Raw genomic sequence first — 18,063 nt, 5'->3', positions numbered from 1 at the left:
AGTCTATTTAAATCAGCGATCGAAAGGCATGGTGGGTACCAAGACATACATACCTTGGACAACCCGTAGCGGTTGGCATAGTGAAAGCACATCAACAGGCTGGAGCCGGTCGCGCGGACTTGTAGGGGAAATATCTCGGCGTTTAGCAGATACTGAATGGAATTCCACCCCATCGCCCATCCAATCCCGACAAAATAAATAAAGACAACAGCTCCCAGGGCCGCCCGTTGGCTCGACGGGGACTCATCGCCTCGTCCAGTATTGACGGTCAGATAGATCGCAATATACAACATTGCAATCTGCTGGATCAGAATCCCCGACATCAACGATCGCTTGCGACCGACAAGGTCAATCAACAGAATCGCGCACAACAGCGACGCCACAAATTTCACCGCGCCAAAAATAGCCGTCGTGAACAGCTTCTCGGATTGACCTGCCACACCAAACAGGGCGAAGAGCTCGGGTGCATATGCTGCATTTGTGTTAGTATCTGTAACGCCCGACAAACGCTTCCCCCGGGATGGACACACTGGTGAGGGAATTTGCGCCAGACCACTGGCTGAGGACCTGGGCTGAGATCACAAAAAGCAAGCTCTTTCGATTTGATCGAACAGTGAAAAGCTCCCTTAGAGATCCGATCCACGATCTGTATAGGGAGCACTCCTGTTGATCTTCGAATTGCTTCCGGATTCCTTCGATCTCTGTGGAAATCTTCTGATGGTCCTCTGGAAGCCCCCAGATCCTCCCCAGTACGCTCCTTGCATGGTCCCATTTACCTACTCGACACAGGTATCGAGGACTTTCTTCGCAGAGAAATGAAGTGAGAGCCAGGATTCCTGCCACAATGATCTGGATACTTTGAGGTATGATCCACTGTTGAGACGAGCTGCTCGAGATGTGCAGTGCTGCTCCCCACGCAGAGAAATACTAACAACGGTCAGCTTGTCTAGACAGCCTCACGACAGCCATATGATACATCTCCTTCACTCACCCCGACCATAATCCCAATATATTCCGACATTCCAAAAAACGACACGAGCAAACCCCGCGCATTATGAGGAGCAATTTCTGCGAGATACGTCGGCGCAACAACCCCTGCCTGCCCAATCCCTAAACCCATGATAAAGCGGCCGGCATAAATCTGACCAAGTCGCCCACTCGCCGTGATGACAATGATGGTCCCCGCCATCCACAATACGCACAGCTGGCGAATGGACCAGAGCATACCGGTGCGCTCGCAAAGGAGGAAAGCGATCAGCGCACCCGGAATGCTGCCGATGTGAACCATCGAGGTGATGTTCGAGAGACGGTTGGCTTGCTGTGACGCATCGAGGTATTTTGATTGAAGACTAAATTCATCGATGAACGATTTCTGGGCGACGGTGGTGGAAATGAGTCCCTCATCGAGTCCTGTTTCTTAGCTTTCATCGCGCGTCTGCGGGATGGACCGGTTTAAGCATACCTCGAGACATTCCAGACAGTCCGAAACAAAGCGCTGCGCATGTTAGCCTGAGAGTGAAACACTCGAAGCGAGAACAAAAGCTTTTGACGTCTTCCATCGTGGCAACGCGTGGGAGGCCAAAAATTGTGGCAGGCACGATCCAGCCGCTTCCCGGAAGAAAGGGGAAAACATCGTCAATTGACTTTATTCATTGGCGCCCGTGGCAGCCTGCTTCGTAATATTCTGCGCAGGGCTCCATTTCGACACAACTGTTCAGACTGGAAAACATTAGCCAGCGTAAACAGTCGGATCCTATTGGCACCTTGGACGAAAGGAACCACTCAGATCCACTCAGCCCTACAGGGCTGAAGAAAACAAGCTCCTGCCTCCGAGATTAGGATGATCTAATAACGGATATGGGCAGCTAGTTGCTCGGGTGCACCAGACAGATAGGACCGAGTAATTTTGCTGCCTGCTAATGGGTCACCCGTATGGGATCCACAAGCTCATATACCCGGTGTCATTGCCGGCGAGAAGCTCAACTGTGGAGCCATTGATTCTCAGGTCGACAACAATCCTTCTCTTTAACTGCAGAACAGCAAAACCCAAACATCAGATTGAATTGCGTTATAAATTCGGAAAAATTGAAATGAAAATAACAAGAAGAAGAACAAAAACAATGCTGAATCCAAGTCATCGCCTTGAACCACATTGACCCAAAATCCAAGCCTCATGCTCTCAGCGATTCGGCATTCGCTTCAATAATGTCCATCTGAGTCTTCCAATAACTGCCATCAATAAGTTTGCAACCGTCTTCGCCGAAATGAAACAGCTGATGACTATCAGGGTCATATTTTGGCCAATAAGTCAAACCGAGACCCTGCCTATTCGGATCAAGAGTATTGGCAAATTTAACAAGACTGCCCATGATTTTCAGCGATTCAGGGCAGCATGGAACTCTGAATATGCATTGAGAACATCATTGGGGATGTGAAACGACCCCAGAATCAGATTATTGATGAGATGAAGAGCATTAAAAAGACAACTTGACCCAGTAGGGGAAGGCTTTGCTTGATCTGATAACCACGTATCCTGATGGCCAGATGTCACATTCAGCAGCATTCTTCTTCCGGCTGTGAATGTATAGTCGTTAATCATGGATGTAAACTTCCTGTAGCGAAGACCGAGTTGATAGTTCAAGCCTGTACCGTACGGAGATCCTCACGCGGGATCGGATGAGTAGAAATCGTCGAGCTATTCAATAAAATTGCGCGGGATTTTCTGCTAGTAAATGGTCTGGAACTAGGCCACTATGTCGGCATCACTTGTGACATTTAGCTGGTTGATCAGCGAGAACAGCGTGCCTTCATCAACCATATTGCTAATGACAAATGGTACATTTTGTTGTTGTTTGGTTAGACGATACATACTGTATCATTTCGAGGTCGATCCTAATCGGGAATCGGAATTGAGCCAGGCGTTGCTGTTGATATTACTGTGATATAAATCGGTAGTTGGCTGATACAAACACGACTGGTTGCTCCATATCCACGCTGTGTTGATTTAGATTGGCGCCCTATCATTATGTGAACGGATTGATACAGCTGGTCAGGTCAGCACCACCCACCTCATAAATAACACCCGGGAGCGCAGTTGCCTCAGATCCCAGAGAACCACGAGGTCCAACCCTCCACCGTGAATCCAAATGAGAACAGGCAGATCGAAGTGTCATTGACACCTCTCGGGACTTGGACATTGATATTAAGACAATCCTCTGACTGGTGGGGGATGTTAGGCTGAAGAAGGCAGAAGGAAGATGATCAAATGGCATGTTTTAAACTGTTGTAATTCAGAGGAAGATTGCTTATTTTCTTCTGGACAGAAAATTTGAGGGTTTATATACACATGCAACCTCCAGTTTGATTTCCAATCAAAGCTGGCAATTCCGTGAGGTTAGGAATTGATTCCGGTACGATACGACATATCACAACATAAACGAGTATGATATAATAGCTGTCTTCACTCTTCTAGCTTTCCGCATAATCGATCGCGAAGCTGTAGGTAGGGTTGTAATGCAAGTCCCAGTACTCATCCCAGATAAGCTTAGTGATAGGCCCAATCTGACCCCCATTTATAGCGTTGCCATCAATGGATGTAATAGGCATAATACCTCCGGCAGTGGTGCAAATGAATATTTCATCCGCTTGAAAAGCCATCTCAACGGGGACAACTTGTACATGAACACATGTGTCGTTCCTTTGCGCAATTTCTAAGACGGTTTTGCGAGTGACACCTTCTAGGACGCCCCGATCGGGGGTGTATAAGGCACCATCTTTGATGATGACGACATTGTAACCGGGACCTTCGGTCAAATTAGCGTCCCCATCCGTCAGTAAAGGATAGGTGGCTCCTCGATCAGCAGCTTCCTGTAGGCCACGTATCAGGTCTCCCCACTGTAGGTTCTTGACTGTGGGATCCATTGATCCCGGAGGGACACGGCGGACCGTTCTTGCAACAACAGCCTTCCCACCAACACGTTGCATAGCAGGTGGCATAGCCCAAACGTAGGGCTGCACAAACATGTAGATTTTGTTGACAATATCTTTTGGGTTGGCCTGGCGGACGAATTTGAGGCCGCGAGTGACGATTATTTCCACATAGGCGTCGCGAATTCCAGATTTGGCCACCATCTCCGCTAATTTCTGTTTGATTTCTAACTTAGGCAGAGGGAGCTGAAGCCGGAGCTTTCCGCAGCTCGCTTCCAATCGATCGATGTGGTCGTCAAGGCGGAAAAATCGTCCATCCCATACAGCTGGGACGTCATAGGTCAGGTCACTATGAAGGAAACCCTGGTCGAGGAGTGGAATTTGTGCCTGTGATAGCGGAACCAGGTCACCTCCAACCCAGGCAATTCCCTGGGAGAAGAGGTTGCTGCTTGCTTCAAGCGCAGATTGCCGGGCTTCGTACCCTGCTAGCACCGTATCCATTGAGGCCATACTGGGCTATGCTTGGTAAAGAAGATCAAGAAGGAAAATGACTGTTGAATCGAGTGCGAAGAACGAGAAAAATGTGTTGTTCCCACTGTACCGAATTGATTTCTCTGGCGCTGAGTTTCGGCTTTAAGTTGTCGCTGGGAAGGATGCTTTTGTATCTCTCAGGCGACCGTAGTGTTGGTATGTCCATTAGGCCCCATGTACTGTTCCCGGAAAACCAGTATTAAGCGTCACCGTGAAGACTAACACCGGGTAGATAAACGGCGGTTAATGTAAAGAGCGACTAGATAAGACGCTTGGGGGTCTTACCACAACTCCTGGTGGCGGTTTCGGAAACCCAAATTGCAGATCCATGCATCTCAGCTGGGATCATCTAACAAATATGTAGAAGCGTCGATGGTTGGGCAACAAATTTCCGTGCCTGGAGATACCTACCATGTTCAAATCCAGCGCTTGCTAATCTTACTTTCCCATCTACCCACGGCAATTAATTTACAGATTCTAATCTATCGTCATTTCAGATCCCGCTGGACTCTTAAGTATGATCCAGGAAAGTGTTGTCGTGATTGGGTATGCTAGCTGTCGGGATATATTCTCCTGTCAGAACAAACTGGTTGTGACCCACTGCTAGCGACCGATGGATAACATCCCTTGCTTGGTGTAAGCATTCTTGCGCTGGGCTGTGGCCCCGCGGTGTTGTGACCGCCGAAGGCCGGCGTGTGGGATCTAGGGGTGTTTTCCAACTAGACTGAGCATCAACATCTATCAACAAGAATCAATTGACTATTTGCTTTGGAGCATACAAACTGTCCACTTAACTGTGTGTACAGTACCTAGCTGGTGATACCAACAGACGGAAATAGTTAATAGTATTTTCCGCAGCTGGATGAGAAGATGACATGACGTCTTACCAATGACAATGTTTTTGAGCCACCTTGGACAAGATGTAACTACGGAAAAAAAATCAAACCTTTTGTCATTTTTTTTAAGCCCATATTCATAATATGGTCAATTGTGCTGTTAAAGGCTCATATACTTACAAAAGGCAGCTTATCTCAGCCTTTACTCAATGAAAGGTATCGCAATGCCAATTATTTAATGATTAGGGAAACAGGTTCAATATTCTAAAAAGAAAAGAAAAGAAAAATAAATCGATATTGGCCGGAATTTTAAACGTCACGTTAATGTAGTTGATATGAGACGTGTAGGTAACTATACAATACCGCAAAAAATAATTTATATTCACATACATAAGTTAAATAGCGGTGATCTGAGACTCCACCCCGCATAAACAAATGAAACTTCCGTTTCATATTCCGTCTGTCTACTCAGGGGTATAGATGATGGTCTGCTTAAATCGTCACGTTGATTCCTTTCCTTAAGCGATCAAGGGCAGGATCGTCTCCTGAGAGACCAATAACGTCTCCAAGCTCACAATAGTCGGATTGCCAAAGACCGGGTGACGATTTTGGGAATTGTGAGCGGAATCCCAAAATGCGTTGTGCTCTTGGAGACAATTCCTTGATGGTCTCCAATCCGATGATGAACGGATTTGCTTCTTCGGGTGTCAAATAGCTACACTGTAGCGTGAAGGCTAAGCCACGACGGAGCTCTTCTGCAGTTTTGTTCGCCCCGCCACCGTGAACGGTCTTGCCGCTCATTAGAACAGCGTCGCCGGCTTTCATAGTAGCAGGGATTGTTTGGTCGTGCGATCCCATGTCAGAATAGTCCTCCCATAGGTGGGAGCCGGGAATAACTCTGGTCGCACCATTTTCTACGGTAAAATCCGTCAGGGCGATGAGAAAATTGATGGTCGCCTCCGGAGCCTTCGAGCCCAATAGATTAAAAACCGGGTACTGGCCTTGGTCTCGGTGAAGTACTTGAGCTTTGTTTCCAGGTCCAATTTGGATCACCTGAGCGGCACCCATCCAGTACGTCCCGGAGTTTTGGTGAAAGACACTCTCAGCCACCGCGTGAACCAATTCGTTTTCAAGTACTTGGTGACGGAATATTCTGCTATGGGTTGTAACATTTGTGAGGCGCTTTGTATTGCTGCCGTGAAAATCTTGGATTGCGCCGACTTTGTGTTTCGAACCCGAAGTTATGGCCTCTAACGGTTTGTCGAGTTCGAGGTTCAACCCCTGCACCTGGTCTCTAGACAAAAGACCTTCGATAATGAGTGCACCGGCTTGATGTAGGGCTTGGATGATTTTCTCTGGATCATCGGTTGCCGATACACGAGGAACACAAGCTGGAGTCATGGAGGGTGGCATTTGGTGATTCTGTAGAGCCGGAAGGAATCTTCACTTTGAACAATTGCTTGATGAAGTCGGTGTACTGGACGATTCTTCGTGGCGTACGTGTTGTTATTTATGTATAATGGAGACGATATTATTAGCTCACATTTCACAAGCGAACAGCAGGCAGCATTCCAGTAGCCCCGGTTCAACAGTCAAAATGATGGTTCTTTGCCCCTGTACTCTTCTGCCTTGCTCGTTTGGACATAACAGGCGACATTTTATTCGATCGGCTATCATGCGTTATCTAACCGCCAACCGCTCATAACTGATAACACACGAAACGAATATATGGTCCACAAGCTCGAATAATGGTCCGGGCCTTCTCCATGGATTACGTGACGCATTGGCCTATTCGATTCATGTATTCGTAACACCGACTAGTAGCAACAAACGGAGATCCATTCGCCTACATAGCTGTGTGTATCAATGTATAATTTTATCTGGAAATCACAAGGTTCACTGCCCTGCATGGTGGGGCGCCAAGAGATGTTCTGGGTGGATTGACCCGTACCATAATTTATATGGTAGTCACTCACAGGGGCACTTACTCACCGAACTTTATTAGCGTCAAGTAGTCATTTCCGCTTCCCCGCGGGTCCCGAACGGCTGATCTAATCGTCTGGAAGCATGCGGGGTTCCCTGAACTTTAGCTGCGCCGAATAGTTAGTTAATATGCGACTTCCCGCCCGTCTTATCTAGCCGTCTGGAGTTCTTCCCTATCTTCGCCTCGCAGTATTCTCATGATGTCGCATGGGGTTCGGCAAAATGCCGTCAGGTATCCACGGCAAAGGGTACGACTTCCCTACCCACGTTCGAGATCCGGCTGCCTAGTGTGTCGGCGTCTGCACAAGAAATGTGATGAGCGTCGACCAGTATGTACTCGCTGTTTGCTGAAAGGAAAAGCTTGTCAATGGCCAGGTACTGGTCAGCGTGAGCCCGATCCCGATAATTTACCGTCTTTTCATGATACTGCACCTCCAACTCAGGATATTATTGATAATTCTAATCCCTGCGGGGAGGACACATCGTCTCCGATTTCAATATTCAGTGAAGGTGCGGGGTTTAGAGACGAGGGCTTTCGTCTTATCGCACCGCCGAGTTGCTCTATGGGCTCGCTGGGCTCTGTGTCCTCCATGTTTCTTGCCCACTTTGTCGCCGAGACCAGCAGATACATGACCACCGTTAACCCCGAGAAGAACCCATTCTTAACGCATTTGCTCCCACTGGCTTTCTCGGATGAGTTGATACTCCACTCGCTGCTCGCTCTTGGAGGGGCCCACTTGGACCGTAAACAAAGCTCCCCAGAAATCAACACATGGGTTTACCGACATTATGGACACGTGATTTATCTGCTACAAGGCGCCATTTCTCGAAAATCGAATGAGCCGCTCGAATGGCTTCGAGCTCTGCTGGCCCAGCTAATCCTCTACCTAATTGGGGTATGTCCGTCCTGCCCCATCTGATCAGTATTCTCCGAAAATCCTTAGTGGTCGTGGATGTGGATTCAGGATCCTGATGAGTGACAGTTAATCCACGCTCATGTTCTGATACATGTTTTTGGATCTGACTCTCTAATTCCTAGGTTTTCAGCCTTGCACAAGACGACGGTGCAATGATGCATATTCGAGCTGGGAGAAAAATTGTCCGTCGGCTGCTGAGTTCTTCCTCGGAAACAAGTAACATGCGAGTACTATGTGGCTTCACGTTTGAATTATACACCTACCTGGCCCTTATAGCCAGTCCTACACCCTATAACAACGGGACAGAGTCTGAGCTGGATACTCGCAGCTCTCTCCTGCTTTCCTGGGACATCCTGAAGAACTACGAGATCTTTGGAGCCATTGTTTCCCCTATCTATCAGTGTCTAGAGGTTATCCCGCGGGTGATTTCTCTTTGCACGCGCCGTCAAGCGGAGATCATGTTTCAAGAGTGCTCGTCGGAAAACTGGGCGGAATTCGTTCAATTAATCACCATCATTGAGACTATTGGATCTGCCGATGATTTACCAGAACCCGCAATCAACCTTGAACACGAACAAAGTCTCTCAGTTTCAGCAATTTATCGCCACGCGCTGGCAATTTTTGCATACGACGCTATGTGGTGTGGTACGATTGCGGAAGATGAGAGCCGATTGTCAGTCGTTCGCCGGCATGCCCTGAGTGCGTTGATGCTTATACCAACTTTGATGGACACGCATCTCAGGAACGTTCTCCTTTGGCCAACTATCGTGATCGGGTCATGCCTAATCAATGAAACAGAATGGGATGTGATTAGAAAAGTATTATCCAACAGAGAGCCACTGTTTGTGGTAATGAAGATGAAGACGATGCTTGAGAATCTATGGGCTGAAAATGACCCTGTCTATTTCGGGCCTTATGGATTGCACAAACATATGCTATCGCATCAGACTGTTATATATCTTGCGTAATGCAAAAGTACGATTTAATTTGGTCTGCGCATGTTTTACGTGTATCACGGGCACAACGTGAGGTATTGACATATAGGAAGTAGTAATGCTTTACACATGAAAGGAAAACGTATATACTGTCAACAACAACTTTGAATGTATACGATAATAAGACTGATTGCAAATTTCATCTTCTTTGCCGCAAATTGATGTACACAATTATTTCCAGCAGCATCAAATCACCATTGAACGCAAACTCAACACGATTGATCATGTCTCAGACTGTGGGGGCTCTCATAAAATGCCCTCACCACGTACCAATTTGCAAGAGAAATTGAGATAACAATCCCGAGGATTACCGGTGCCCAGTTCATGGTTTCCAAGCCAACAGGCACGTATCGGGGGAAGCAAACAAAAAGAGCACTTATTATCATCCAGCAGATTGCCATAATATTTATGACGGGGCCCGCTCGTCCAAGATTAAAATATCGGGTTGAAGGGATACTTCGACGATTAGCCAAAAGAAGACAAGTCGGCATGGCATAGGATGTGGTAAAGCAAACCGCCGATGCACCAAACAGTCCGCTCAGAACAGTGAGAGGTGCAAAACAAAGGGCAGTGAAGATGGCACACGCTAAACATGATGCAATTACAGCGTTGAAAGGCGTCTGGAAACGATGGCTGACTCCAGATAGCAAATTTCGCAGCGGCAAACCGCCAACTCTAGCGAAAGACCAAATTACCCTGCTGCAACCTGTGATAATGCTGACCAGGCCGTTCAGGGTCATGACGCAGTATACGAGACATACGACAATCACGAATGCTGTCGATGGCAAAGCGTCCCAGCAAATTTGAATGATTGGCATGCCTGCCAATGGTTGAAGAAGATTCTCCGGATGAGTGGTGCAGAATATTAGGCAAATGACCATTATCAAACCACCCAATGCAGAAAGGATGGCATTAGCAACCATCACAATTGGTACTTGTCGCTGAGGGTGGGGGAGCTCTTCCGCCATGTGGGCTGCCGTATCGAAAAGGCAGACAGTCATCATGCCAGGGAGAAGGCCAAGAAAGAAAACCAGCCCATCAGAGGACCAGCCGGTCTCGTTGACAACGTCAATAAATGCTGTATTTACCGATGCTTTCGGCTGTACGACAGCGAGTAAGGTGATGCAAATAAACAAGGCAGCCACGTTCAAAAAACCCACCATAAAGATAGTGAGGCCTGGTAGACTGTTAATGAGCAGCGTGTTGAATACAAGCGCCACTATTATGCTAGCAAGCGCTAGAAGGAAAATTTGCCATGAGGTAGGCTCGTATGCGTCAGAGACCAACTGCCCAAAGCTAGCCAAAAAATCTGCCGCAAATACGGCATTCCCAGATGCAGCGAAGATCCATCCAAATGTAGTCATTGCACCATTGAAATAGCTCAAAAAAGGCGCAAGTTGGCGGGGGCTTAGAGTGGCAGTCCAAAATATTTGCCCTATAGATAGGCATAGAGAACATTAGCAAGTCACGCACATTTAATGTGAGCTAGGCCTTACCAGAAGTATGTGGATAGGCACTCGCTAGTTCAGCCAAGCTAACAGCCACAAGTGTTTGACCAATTGCGGCAACTAGGAATCCCCAGAAGTAGAAAGGGCTACCTCCAACCCCGGTTATGAGCGTGGTGTAACTGACAATAGCAAGGGGTGCTGCAATAACTGAAAATTGGATACCTATGGTGCTCCAAATATTAAACCGATTCTGATCAAGCTGCGTCACATCGAAGATCTGCCCCTCTTCCCTTGTCTCCATTGACTGGAGAACTGGGCCAAGCGAGGACTTTGTGGCAGACATCCCGGTATTACTGATATCTTTTTTGGGTGTGTTTTTGATTATAATACCTCTCTCGCCAACGTTGAGAATATTCTCAGTATAGAAAAGAGGAACGTATGGAAGAGATGGTAGTGGGATATACTGCGTTGAGAGCTACCCTCCGGTAAATACCTCCTGCGAGCAAACATATATACCCTCCCAAAGTCATCTGCATGTAAGATAGGCTGGTGGTGGCTCTAGTAAATTTCGGTTCTATGCACTCCACTTTAAATCACCAAGCTAGAGGCTTATCTACGCGCCAGTATGCTCAATAATTCTAGCAGCGGTCGTGCAAAGGTTGAGCGCCACTGATGCTGGCATCAAACTCTATTTTCATTAGCCCCAGGCCACTTGCGGGCACCAATAATAGCGTCAGTTCATGTCCTCGGAGCGTAACGATAAATGTTTTTATTGTTCACCCAATGCTGGCCTAACCTTCGCTCGGAAAGCTTGTAATCCATTTTCGGATGACTGAAAGGAAGTCCTTAGATTATAGACGAATCCAGGCGTATCATTCTGACCCCGATGAAGGCTATTCTCAGGACAAATGCCACCAAATGACGAATTCCCGTCTGTACCAGGCGTGTATCGCATTATCCAAGCTTAATAAAAGGCTTGCTTGGTTGGATAGTCTACTACTTGTTTCCTTCGCCTCCTGCCCCTAGTAAGACTACCCTAGTAAGACTACAGCGCGCTAATTTTTGTCCGGAGTCGCAACGTAATTCGACTCGAATATCGCTTGCCACCATTATGACAAACTTGTTCCGATCTAGGGTAAGGGCGTAGCAGCGCAGAGCATTTGCGTGCTAGCAAATTCCTTGGCATCGCCAGTAAGTGTGAAATTCTGGATCAGGGTAGAAAATTTCAATGTCATACTGGTACACCCGAGCAGTTCTCATAGAAAGCGCCCTTCTCCACGCTTGCCAACGGAATTCACAGCTTTTCTTGTTTGAAATATTCCGAGTAATCAGTGTAAAAAGGCATGAATAAATATTTTCTTTGCGTAAATCCATGAAGCAACAATATTTCAGAGTTCGAAATCTTCTACCAACTAACTGTGCAGAAACAGAAGGCGCTCGCCAGTTTCTTCTATAAATCTATACCGTGCCCTATGCAACGAAGAACATGTGTGCAGAATAGATATGCTTCTACATCAACAGATACCTCATTGCTATATCTGACCAGAAAAGGGTGCAAATTCCCTAAAATTGGCGAATCCCATCAATCGGATATCGTGGGCTCCGAAACTCAAGGTCCCCTTATAAGAGAGACTAAAGAGCTATTTGCAAAAGACCCAGACGGAAATTAAATCACATACTTTGAAGATGTCAATAGATTTTCACCACTGTGGTTGTCAATTGGAAGCTTACTGGAATGAACAGGTAGGGAACTTCTCTCTCATAGCGCTTCCATGCGTCGCCGTATTTCCTTCGGCATCTGTTGATATCCCTAATCGTGCGATGGGTGATCATAACCATGAAGAAAACAAAATAAAACCAGGGAAATGGGCTCCTATTAGTACCCGTTAGTTATGGCAACTCATGGCCTTTGCAAGGTGGAAAACTTTACTTAAATCCGGTGATAAGTCCCCAGGACATAGCAAAAAACATGTCGGGAACATAATTTGGCTTTCTGACTATTGCAAACCAGCCATCAACCATGATATTATCGCCCGTGTCGGTTTGAATTGATTTCGGGTTCTCGATAGCCTGCCACGGTACTTGAGGGAATGTCTTCCGCTTGACAAGCTGACCTTTTTCCCTATGACGAAATGCGTTCTTCTGACCATTTGCACTGTCCCACACCCAGTAGAAGAAGATATAAACTGCAGCAAATATTGAAAGGAAATAAGGGTTCCAGTGGTATTCGGATGGGTCATGGTTTGCCAGATAAAGGGCGCAATGACAATAAGTGAAGGGCACACCAGCCATGTTCCAGAAGGTGAGTAAAAAACCCAGTTTTTCAAAGTACATGTCCCTATTTCGGAGTAAGCTCCGTTAACACCGGATTTCAAAAGGTTGAGGTAGTCTTACCAGCTTGTGATGATCATCTGCTCGGCTTTGGCACAAGCATTGGTGTACAGGTAATGTGCTCCAATCAAGAATAGTACCTCGGTCGAGACGTAGCCATATGTTTCGTATTGGCGAGCCGCGGCAGAGCAGGTGATAAGGAATAAAATAAACCACGGGATTCTGACCTCGTAGAACATCTTGAAGTCCAGGATACCGATGCGAGGATTCAGCTCAGCGCCCATGAAGAAATCATAAATAGGGGAACCCGACAATCTGTGGGTCCGTCCGCGCACTATAGCTTGGATGTAGACGATGAAGCTATTCAGGAAGCCGGACAAAATGGCGACACTCATAATAGATCCGAATTCGTCAATCAGAGTGTATAAAGGGAATACATGCGTAACATGCAAGACTGCGGCGATGGCTAGCGTCGCATAAAAACTGCAGAACGCTGAGCAGTAGTAGGGAAGTCTTTTACCACCTTCGTGCTTCAGTGGGCGGCCAAGATTGGAAACTCCAGGCATATAGCAGTACATGAATGCCTCCATAATGAAGAATGTCCAGTATATTGCCCATGCTTTCGCAGTTGGATACGATCCCTCATAAACCAATTTGCATAGGAGGACGACAAAGTCAGCCCAGGTCTGGTTGGCAGCAGGAAGAGGAAGCATGCCATCATAGTACGTTGCACCAATCCACATGTACCACATCAAGAGAGGGAATCCTATCATCAACAGTGCAGCACCAAATGAACCCCCAAACTCGAGTTCAGCTGACGCACCGTCAGTGAATCTGGGGGTGGCATTCGATTTTGATTCAATCGCCTTGGCAGTTTGAACAGGTATTTTAGCGGCAACGGAAGTTTTTCGCGTCAGCGTCATGGCTAGTGATTGGCTTGGGATCGGAAGGAAAGATTGGTTCAAAAGCTGTTAATCCGATTCTTGTCGTATGCACAGCTCTTTAAAAGCGTCAGGTGACAAGGGGTAAATTGAGTTTGAATGCAGAATTACTGCCAGCTAATGCGATAGTCCTTGTAGTACCGACGAGCCTCGGTTCCTGTTAGTCCCCTCCCGCCCAAATACACTGGTTGGCTCCTAGTTTGACCGACCCAAGACGTTACAACCAATGGAGGACTGAGTTGAACCCAGAGCTCAACCAAAAAAATTCACCAGATGTCTAAATAGGCCCACTACGCTTGCGTCTAGATATATAACAGGTCCCACTTGGGGAGTGGCGGGAAATTCGTTGGTGGCGATCGAATGGCGATTCGTTACCTTGAAGACTGAGCGGCTAGATATACGATGATAAGCGTCGCATGGGGCCCGTCCCACGGGTCCCGCGGGACCCGTGGGGTGGGTCCCGACCTACATACATCGCTGGCGTTGATGATAGGTATTTGACGATTGCCGCGAAAGTAGGATCGAAAGCGGGGTATAATTATTGTTTCATAATAGTCAACTCGAGAGACCAAGTCAGCCGTACACCCTGTCCGGATCTAAGTTCGTCTCAGCGCTCAATATATATATCGCGTATAAACCCAGCAAGAAAGCAACTACAGCGATCTTCAAATATCACCATCGTGATTGAAATATTTGCAACAATGATTATATTTCAACAGCTGACTTTGTCGACCGCTCTCCCGGCGATTGTCGTCATTTATTCTCTCCATTGGGTTTTGATGTCTATATTGCATAACCAACGAGCTCGGCGAATGGGTTGTAAGCCCGCTTTCATCCGACCGAGCAAGCTCCCGTTCGGTATTGATATTCTGAAGCGTTATATTGACATGATGCGGGAGCAAATCCTCCAGAATGATGAGTTGGTGCTTTATGAAGAGCTAGGCCGACACCCAACGTGGAATCAGAATATCCTGGGTACTTGGCATCACGTCACAGCTGACCCGAAGAATGTGCAAGCTATGCTTGCGACCCAGTTCAAGGATTTTGAGCTTGGCCCTTCACGGCGTAATTTGTTCGGTCCGGTTATTGGAAAAGGTATTTTCACCACGGATGGAAAGGAGTGGTACGTTGCAAATTCATAAAGCCGATATTACTAGGCATTAACATTGAAGGTAGGCAACATTCTCGCGCCCTACTTCGTCCACAATTCGCTCGCGGTCAAATCGCCGACCTGCAGCTTGAGGAACGTCATGTACAACACCTTTTGGATAGGTTCCCAGTTCATCACGATTCTTGGACAGATATTATCGATTTGACGCCCTTGTTTTTCAACCTAACTCTTGACTCCGCCACCGAATTTCTCTTTGGACAGAGTGTCAATTCCCAGATTCTTTCATCGAAAGGAATCCAGGGAATTAAACCTGGGACAACTACACCGGATGCTCTGCCCGACGGTTTGTCCTTTGGTCAGTCTTTTGACCGAGCCAATGCGGTGGTCGTGTTACGAAGTTATTTGATGGATCTGTACTTTCTCTACTGTCCTGCAGAATTTCGAAAAGATTGTGCAGAAATCCAGGAATTTGCCCGGTATTATGTCAATCTCGCTCTCGCAGGGGAACTACAGTCAGGGACGGAAAAAAGCGCTCCCGGGGACCCGACTGAGTCTGGCTATGTATTTCTTCAGGAACTCGTCAAGGAGACAAAAGATCCCGAAGAGCTTCGTAGCCAGCTTCTCAACATTCTCTTAGCAGGGAGAGACACAACCGCAGGCCTTCTAGGATGGACTTTCTACCTACTATCTCGTCATCCGGAGGTTTACGAAAAGCTGCGTACCGTCGTCATTGAAACATTTGGAGAGAGCTCCAGTAACACTGCCATCACTTTTGAGTCGCTCAAATCATGTTCCTATCTGCAACATGTTCTATCTGAAGTTCTGCGACTGCATCCAGTCGTACCGGAGAATAGTCGCCGCGCGGTCCGAAACACCACTCTCCCTCGAGGAGGTGGTGCAGATGGTACATCGCCAATCTACATTCGCGCTGGAGAGGAAGTTACCTACAACGTGCATATCATGCACCGCCGTGAGGACATCTGGGGTGACGACGCTAATGAATTTCGGCCTGAAAGGTGGACCGGGCGCAGACCGGGATGGGAGTTTATACCATTTAATGGCGGACCAAGGATTTGCCTGGGACAGCAGTTTGCCCTGACTGAGGCTGGTTACGTCGTTGTGCGGATGCTTCAGCGATTTGATGGAGTGGAAAACATGGACAAGTCGACTGTTGTCAAACATAAATACACGTCGACCACTGCCCCAGTTCAGGTTCTTGTGCGTTTGCATAGCGCATCTCAATAGATAATTTTTGGGCCCAAGGGGGGTTAAATACAACTGCTTTCAGGAATTCACTGGGTTATATTGCGGGCGTTTCTGTAAATTTGCTAGGCATGCTTTTTTAGGAACTTTTTCCCACCGTGCGTCGGCCCATTTACACGCTCGATGGTTGAATCTGTGTATATGGAACAAGAAGATCACCTAACGTGTCCATGCAAATTTTGGTCCCTAATAGATTCTGTCGGATTGATCAGTGAAGTGGTCGATTCAATTCAATTCAAAGTTCTATTAACCTGATGCAGCCCAACTAGAACGTAATGGCTATGCAGGTGCTTCCTCCGTCGGAAACAAGAACTCGTCCAAACGCCACGCCCAACAGTAACAAATACAAAGAAAACACTGCATGTCGCGATTCAAAAACAGGTGATAATCTCACAAAAACCGTCATAGAACGCTCAAAATGAACGTAACCGGCTACTGCCAGCACACGCCGTGCCATGCGGCGACATCCCATCCCCGTATTGACGCACCATCTCATGTTTCTGCTTCCACATCTGCTCCAGTTGGCATGCCGTTTTTCAACATGCCCTGTTCCTTCGATATCGTCTCTCATCGGCGTTGTATTACTCCCGCTGCCTCTCGTCGCTGTGGGTTTTTGATCTCTTCCTTATTCCCAGCGTCTTCACCTTGAAGTGGTCGATATAATCCTTTGCATCCTGTCTGAGCTTCACGAATCAATTTCTACTTGTATTTTCTGACGCAACTGGCTTGTGGACAACTCTTTTTCCAAGCATGTCAGCGGAAAATGTGTCTCGCGTGGCCCGTTAACAGCCTCGGCAAGTCCATTTCTTTTCGGGGCCCGAGGACACCGAGCCTCTGACTGCTATGTATCGGGCGCCGGGGGATGGTTTGACTTTTGGTTAGCAAAAAATATGTGGAACCTACAGAACAATGTCCCTTTCTAGTTTTACGCCTAGTTAAAAATGCAGAGTCAGTTTCATCATCAAGAGGCATTCACAAAATAGTCGAGATGGACTGGGTAGAAAGCCGAGGAACAGAGAACTCGTTTAATTTAGTAAATTGCCATCTAACCAGTGCAAACTAAATCGGTCATAAATGACTGTCGCCTTCTTGACCTAAATTTCTCGTCCTCATTCATATATTTGTCGGATACTTCCATCCAAAGTCAAATGGCTGATGAAAGAAAGTCTCTTCTGTCTGCGCGTAGATAATGACTTGAGACCGCGTAAGCCTTTTCAAGGATACGATAAGAAGAATTGAAAAAAGGAAAACCAGACTAGTTAAGGTCTAGTAGGCTTTTCTCATTATAACCTACCCCAACATTCATTTGCTACCGGACACCAGAAAGCAAAACCGTCGTTCATTTGTGAACGCCGATTGTTGGAACTGAAATGAATTCGGACGACGTTGAAGAATTTCCAAACAAATTGAATTGTCATTCCTCCCATGCACAACCCAAAACTCGTCGGAGAACGCGAGCCGGGTCTGCTTGTATCAATTGCCAGCGGAAAAAGATTCGCTGCGACGTACAAATATTAGAGGGCACATGCACAAATTGCACGTTGGATGATATTATTTGCCAAACTTACCTCTCTGGTCCTCTGATTCAGAGATCCGGTAGCCAGGGCACAAGTGATTTATTATCATGTTCCCACGTCGCCGGTTCAGATGACCAAACAAGCAACATGGGACAAAAAGAGGAACCTCCACAACCTAGCGTGTCAATACTGCTGCCTCACGGCGTCGAAGCTGGACTCGACTGCCTTGAGGATCAATTAGAGTCTTTTGAGCCTCACGGCTT

At 47.1% G+C, this 18,063-nt stretch overlaps 6 protein-coding genes across 6 annotated transcripts; 2 read left to right on the top strand and 4 right to left on the bottom strand.

Annotated features, from left to right (window-relative positions):
* Nucleotides 1–3,468: 3,468 nt before the first annotated feature.
* On the bottom strand, nucleotides 3,469–4,437 carry N7532_009167 (aminotransferase class IV; the record flags this gene model as incomplete). The annotated part of the gene is made up of 1 exon (XM_056621658.1): nucleotides 3,469–4,437. The coding sequence occupies one exon, from the start codon at nucleotides 4,435–4,437 to the stop codon at nucleotides 3,469–3,471; it is 969 nt and encodes a 322-aa protein (XP_056472464.1).
* A 1,349-nt stretch (nucleotides 4,438–5,786) lies between these two features.
* On the bottom strand, nucleotides 5,787–6,695 carry N7532_009166 (phytanoyl-CoA dioxygenase family protein; the record flags this gene model as incomplete). Its single annotated transcript, XM_056621657.1, has 1 exon — nucleotides 5,787–6,695. One exon carries the CDS (start codon nucleotides 6,693–6,695, stop codon nucleotides 5,787–5,789), a length of 909 nt encoding a protein of 302 aa, XP_056472463.1.
* Nucleotides 6,696–7,840: 1,145 nt separating this feature from the next.
* On the top strand, nucleotides 7,841–9,162 carry N7532_009165 (uncharacterized protein; the record flags this gene model as incomplete). Its single annotated transcript, XM_056621656.1, has 2 exons — nucleotides 7,841–8,173; nucleotides 8,317–9,162. The coding sequence occupies 2 exons, from the start codon at nucleotides 7,841–7,843 to the stop codon at nucleotides 9,160–9,162; spliced, it is 1,179 nt and encodes a 392-aa protein (XP_056472462.1).
* A 542-nt stretch (nucleotides 9,163–9,704) lies between these two features.
* N7532_009164 (amino acid transporter) lies at nucleotides 9,705–10,980 on the bottom strand (the record flags this gene model as incomplete). The annotated part of the gene is made up of 2 exons (XM_056621655.1): nucleotides 9,705–10,624; nucleotides 10,686–10,980. Coding segments are annotated over 2 exons (1,215 nt in total), but the record flags the coding sequence as incomplete, so codon positions are not given.
* Nucleotides 10,981–12,303: 1,323 nt separating this feature from the next.
* N7532_009163 (uncharacterized protein) lies at nucleotides 12,304–13,891 on the bottom strand (the record flags this gene model as incomplete). Its single annotated transcript, XM_056621654.1, has 4 exons — nucleotides 12,304–12,315; nucleotides 12,369–12,510; nucleotides 12,568–12,975; nucleotides 13,032–13,891. 4 exons carry the CDS (start codon nucleotides 13,889–13,891, stop codon nucleotides 12,304–12,306), a joined length of 1,422 nt encoding a protein of 473 aa, XP_056472460.1.
* A 719-nt stretch (nucleotides 13,892–14,610) lies between these two features.
* N7532_009162 (cytochrome P450) lies at nucleotides 14,611–16,265 on the top strand (the record flags this gene model as incomplete). The annotated part of the gene is made up of 2 exons (XM_056621653.1): nucleotides 14,611–15,032; nucleotides 15,182–16,265. The coding sequence occupies 2 exons, from the start codon at nucleotides 14,611–14,613 to the stop codon at nucleotides 16,263–16,265; spliced, it is 1,506 nt and encodes a 501-aa protein (XP_056472459.1).
* Nucleotides 16,266–18,063: the final 1,798 nt, after the last annotated feature.

The sequence above is a fragment of the Penicillium argentinense genome, assembly GCF_028826775.1.
Source record: "Penicillium argentinense strain IBT 30761 chromosome Unknown utg000009l_segment0_segment0, whole genome shotgun sequence".
In the NCBI taxonomy this organism is placed as follows: Eukaryota; Fungi; Ascomycota; class Eurotiomycetes; order Eurotiales; family Aspergillaceae; genus Penicillium; species Penicillium argentinense.
Note: the sequence above shows the minus strand (reverse complement) of the source record. Positions and strands in the feature narration are given on the sequence as shown.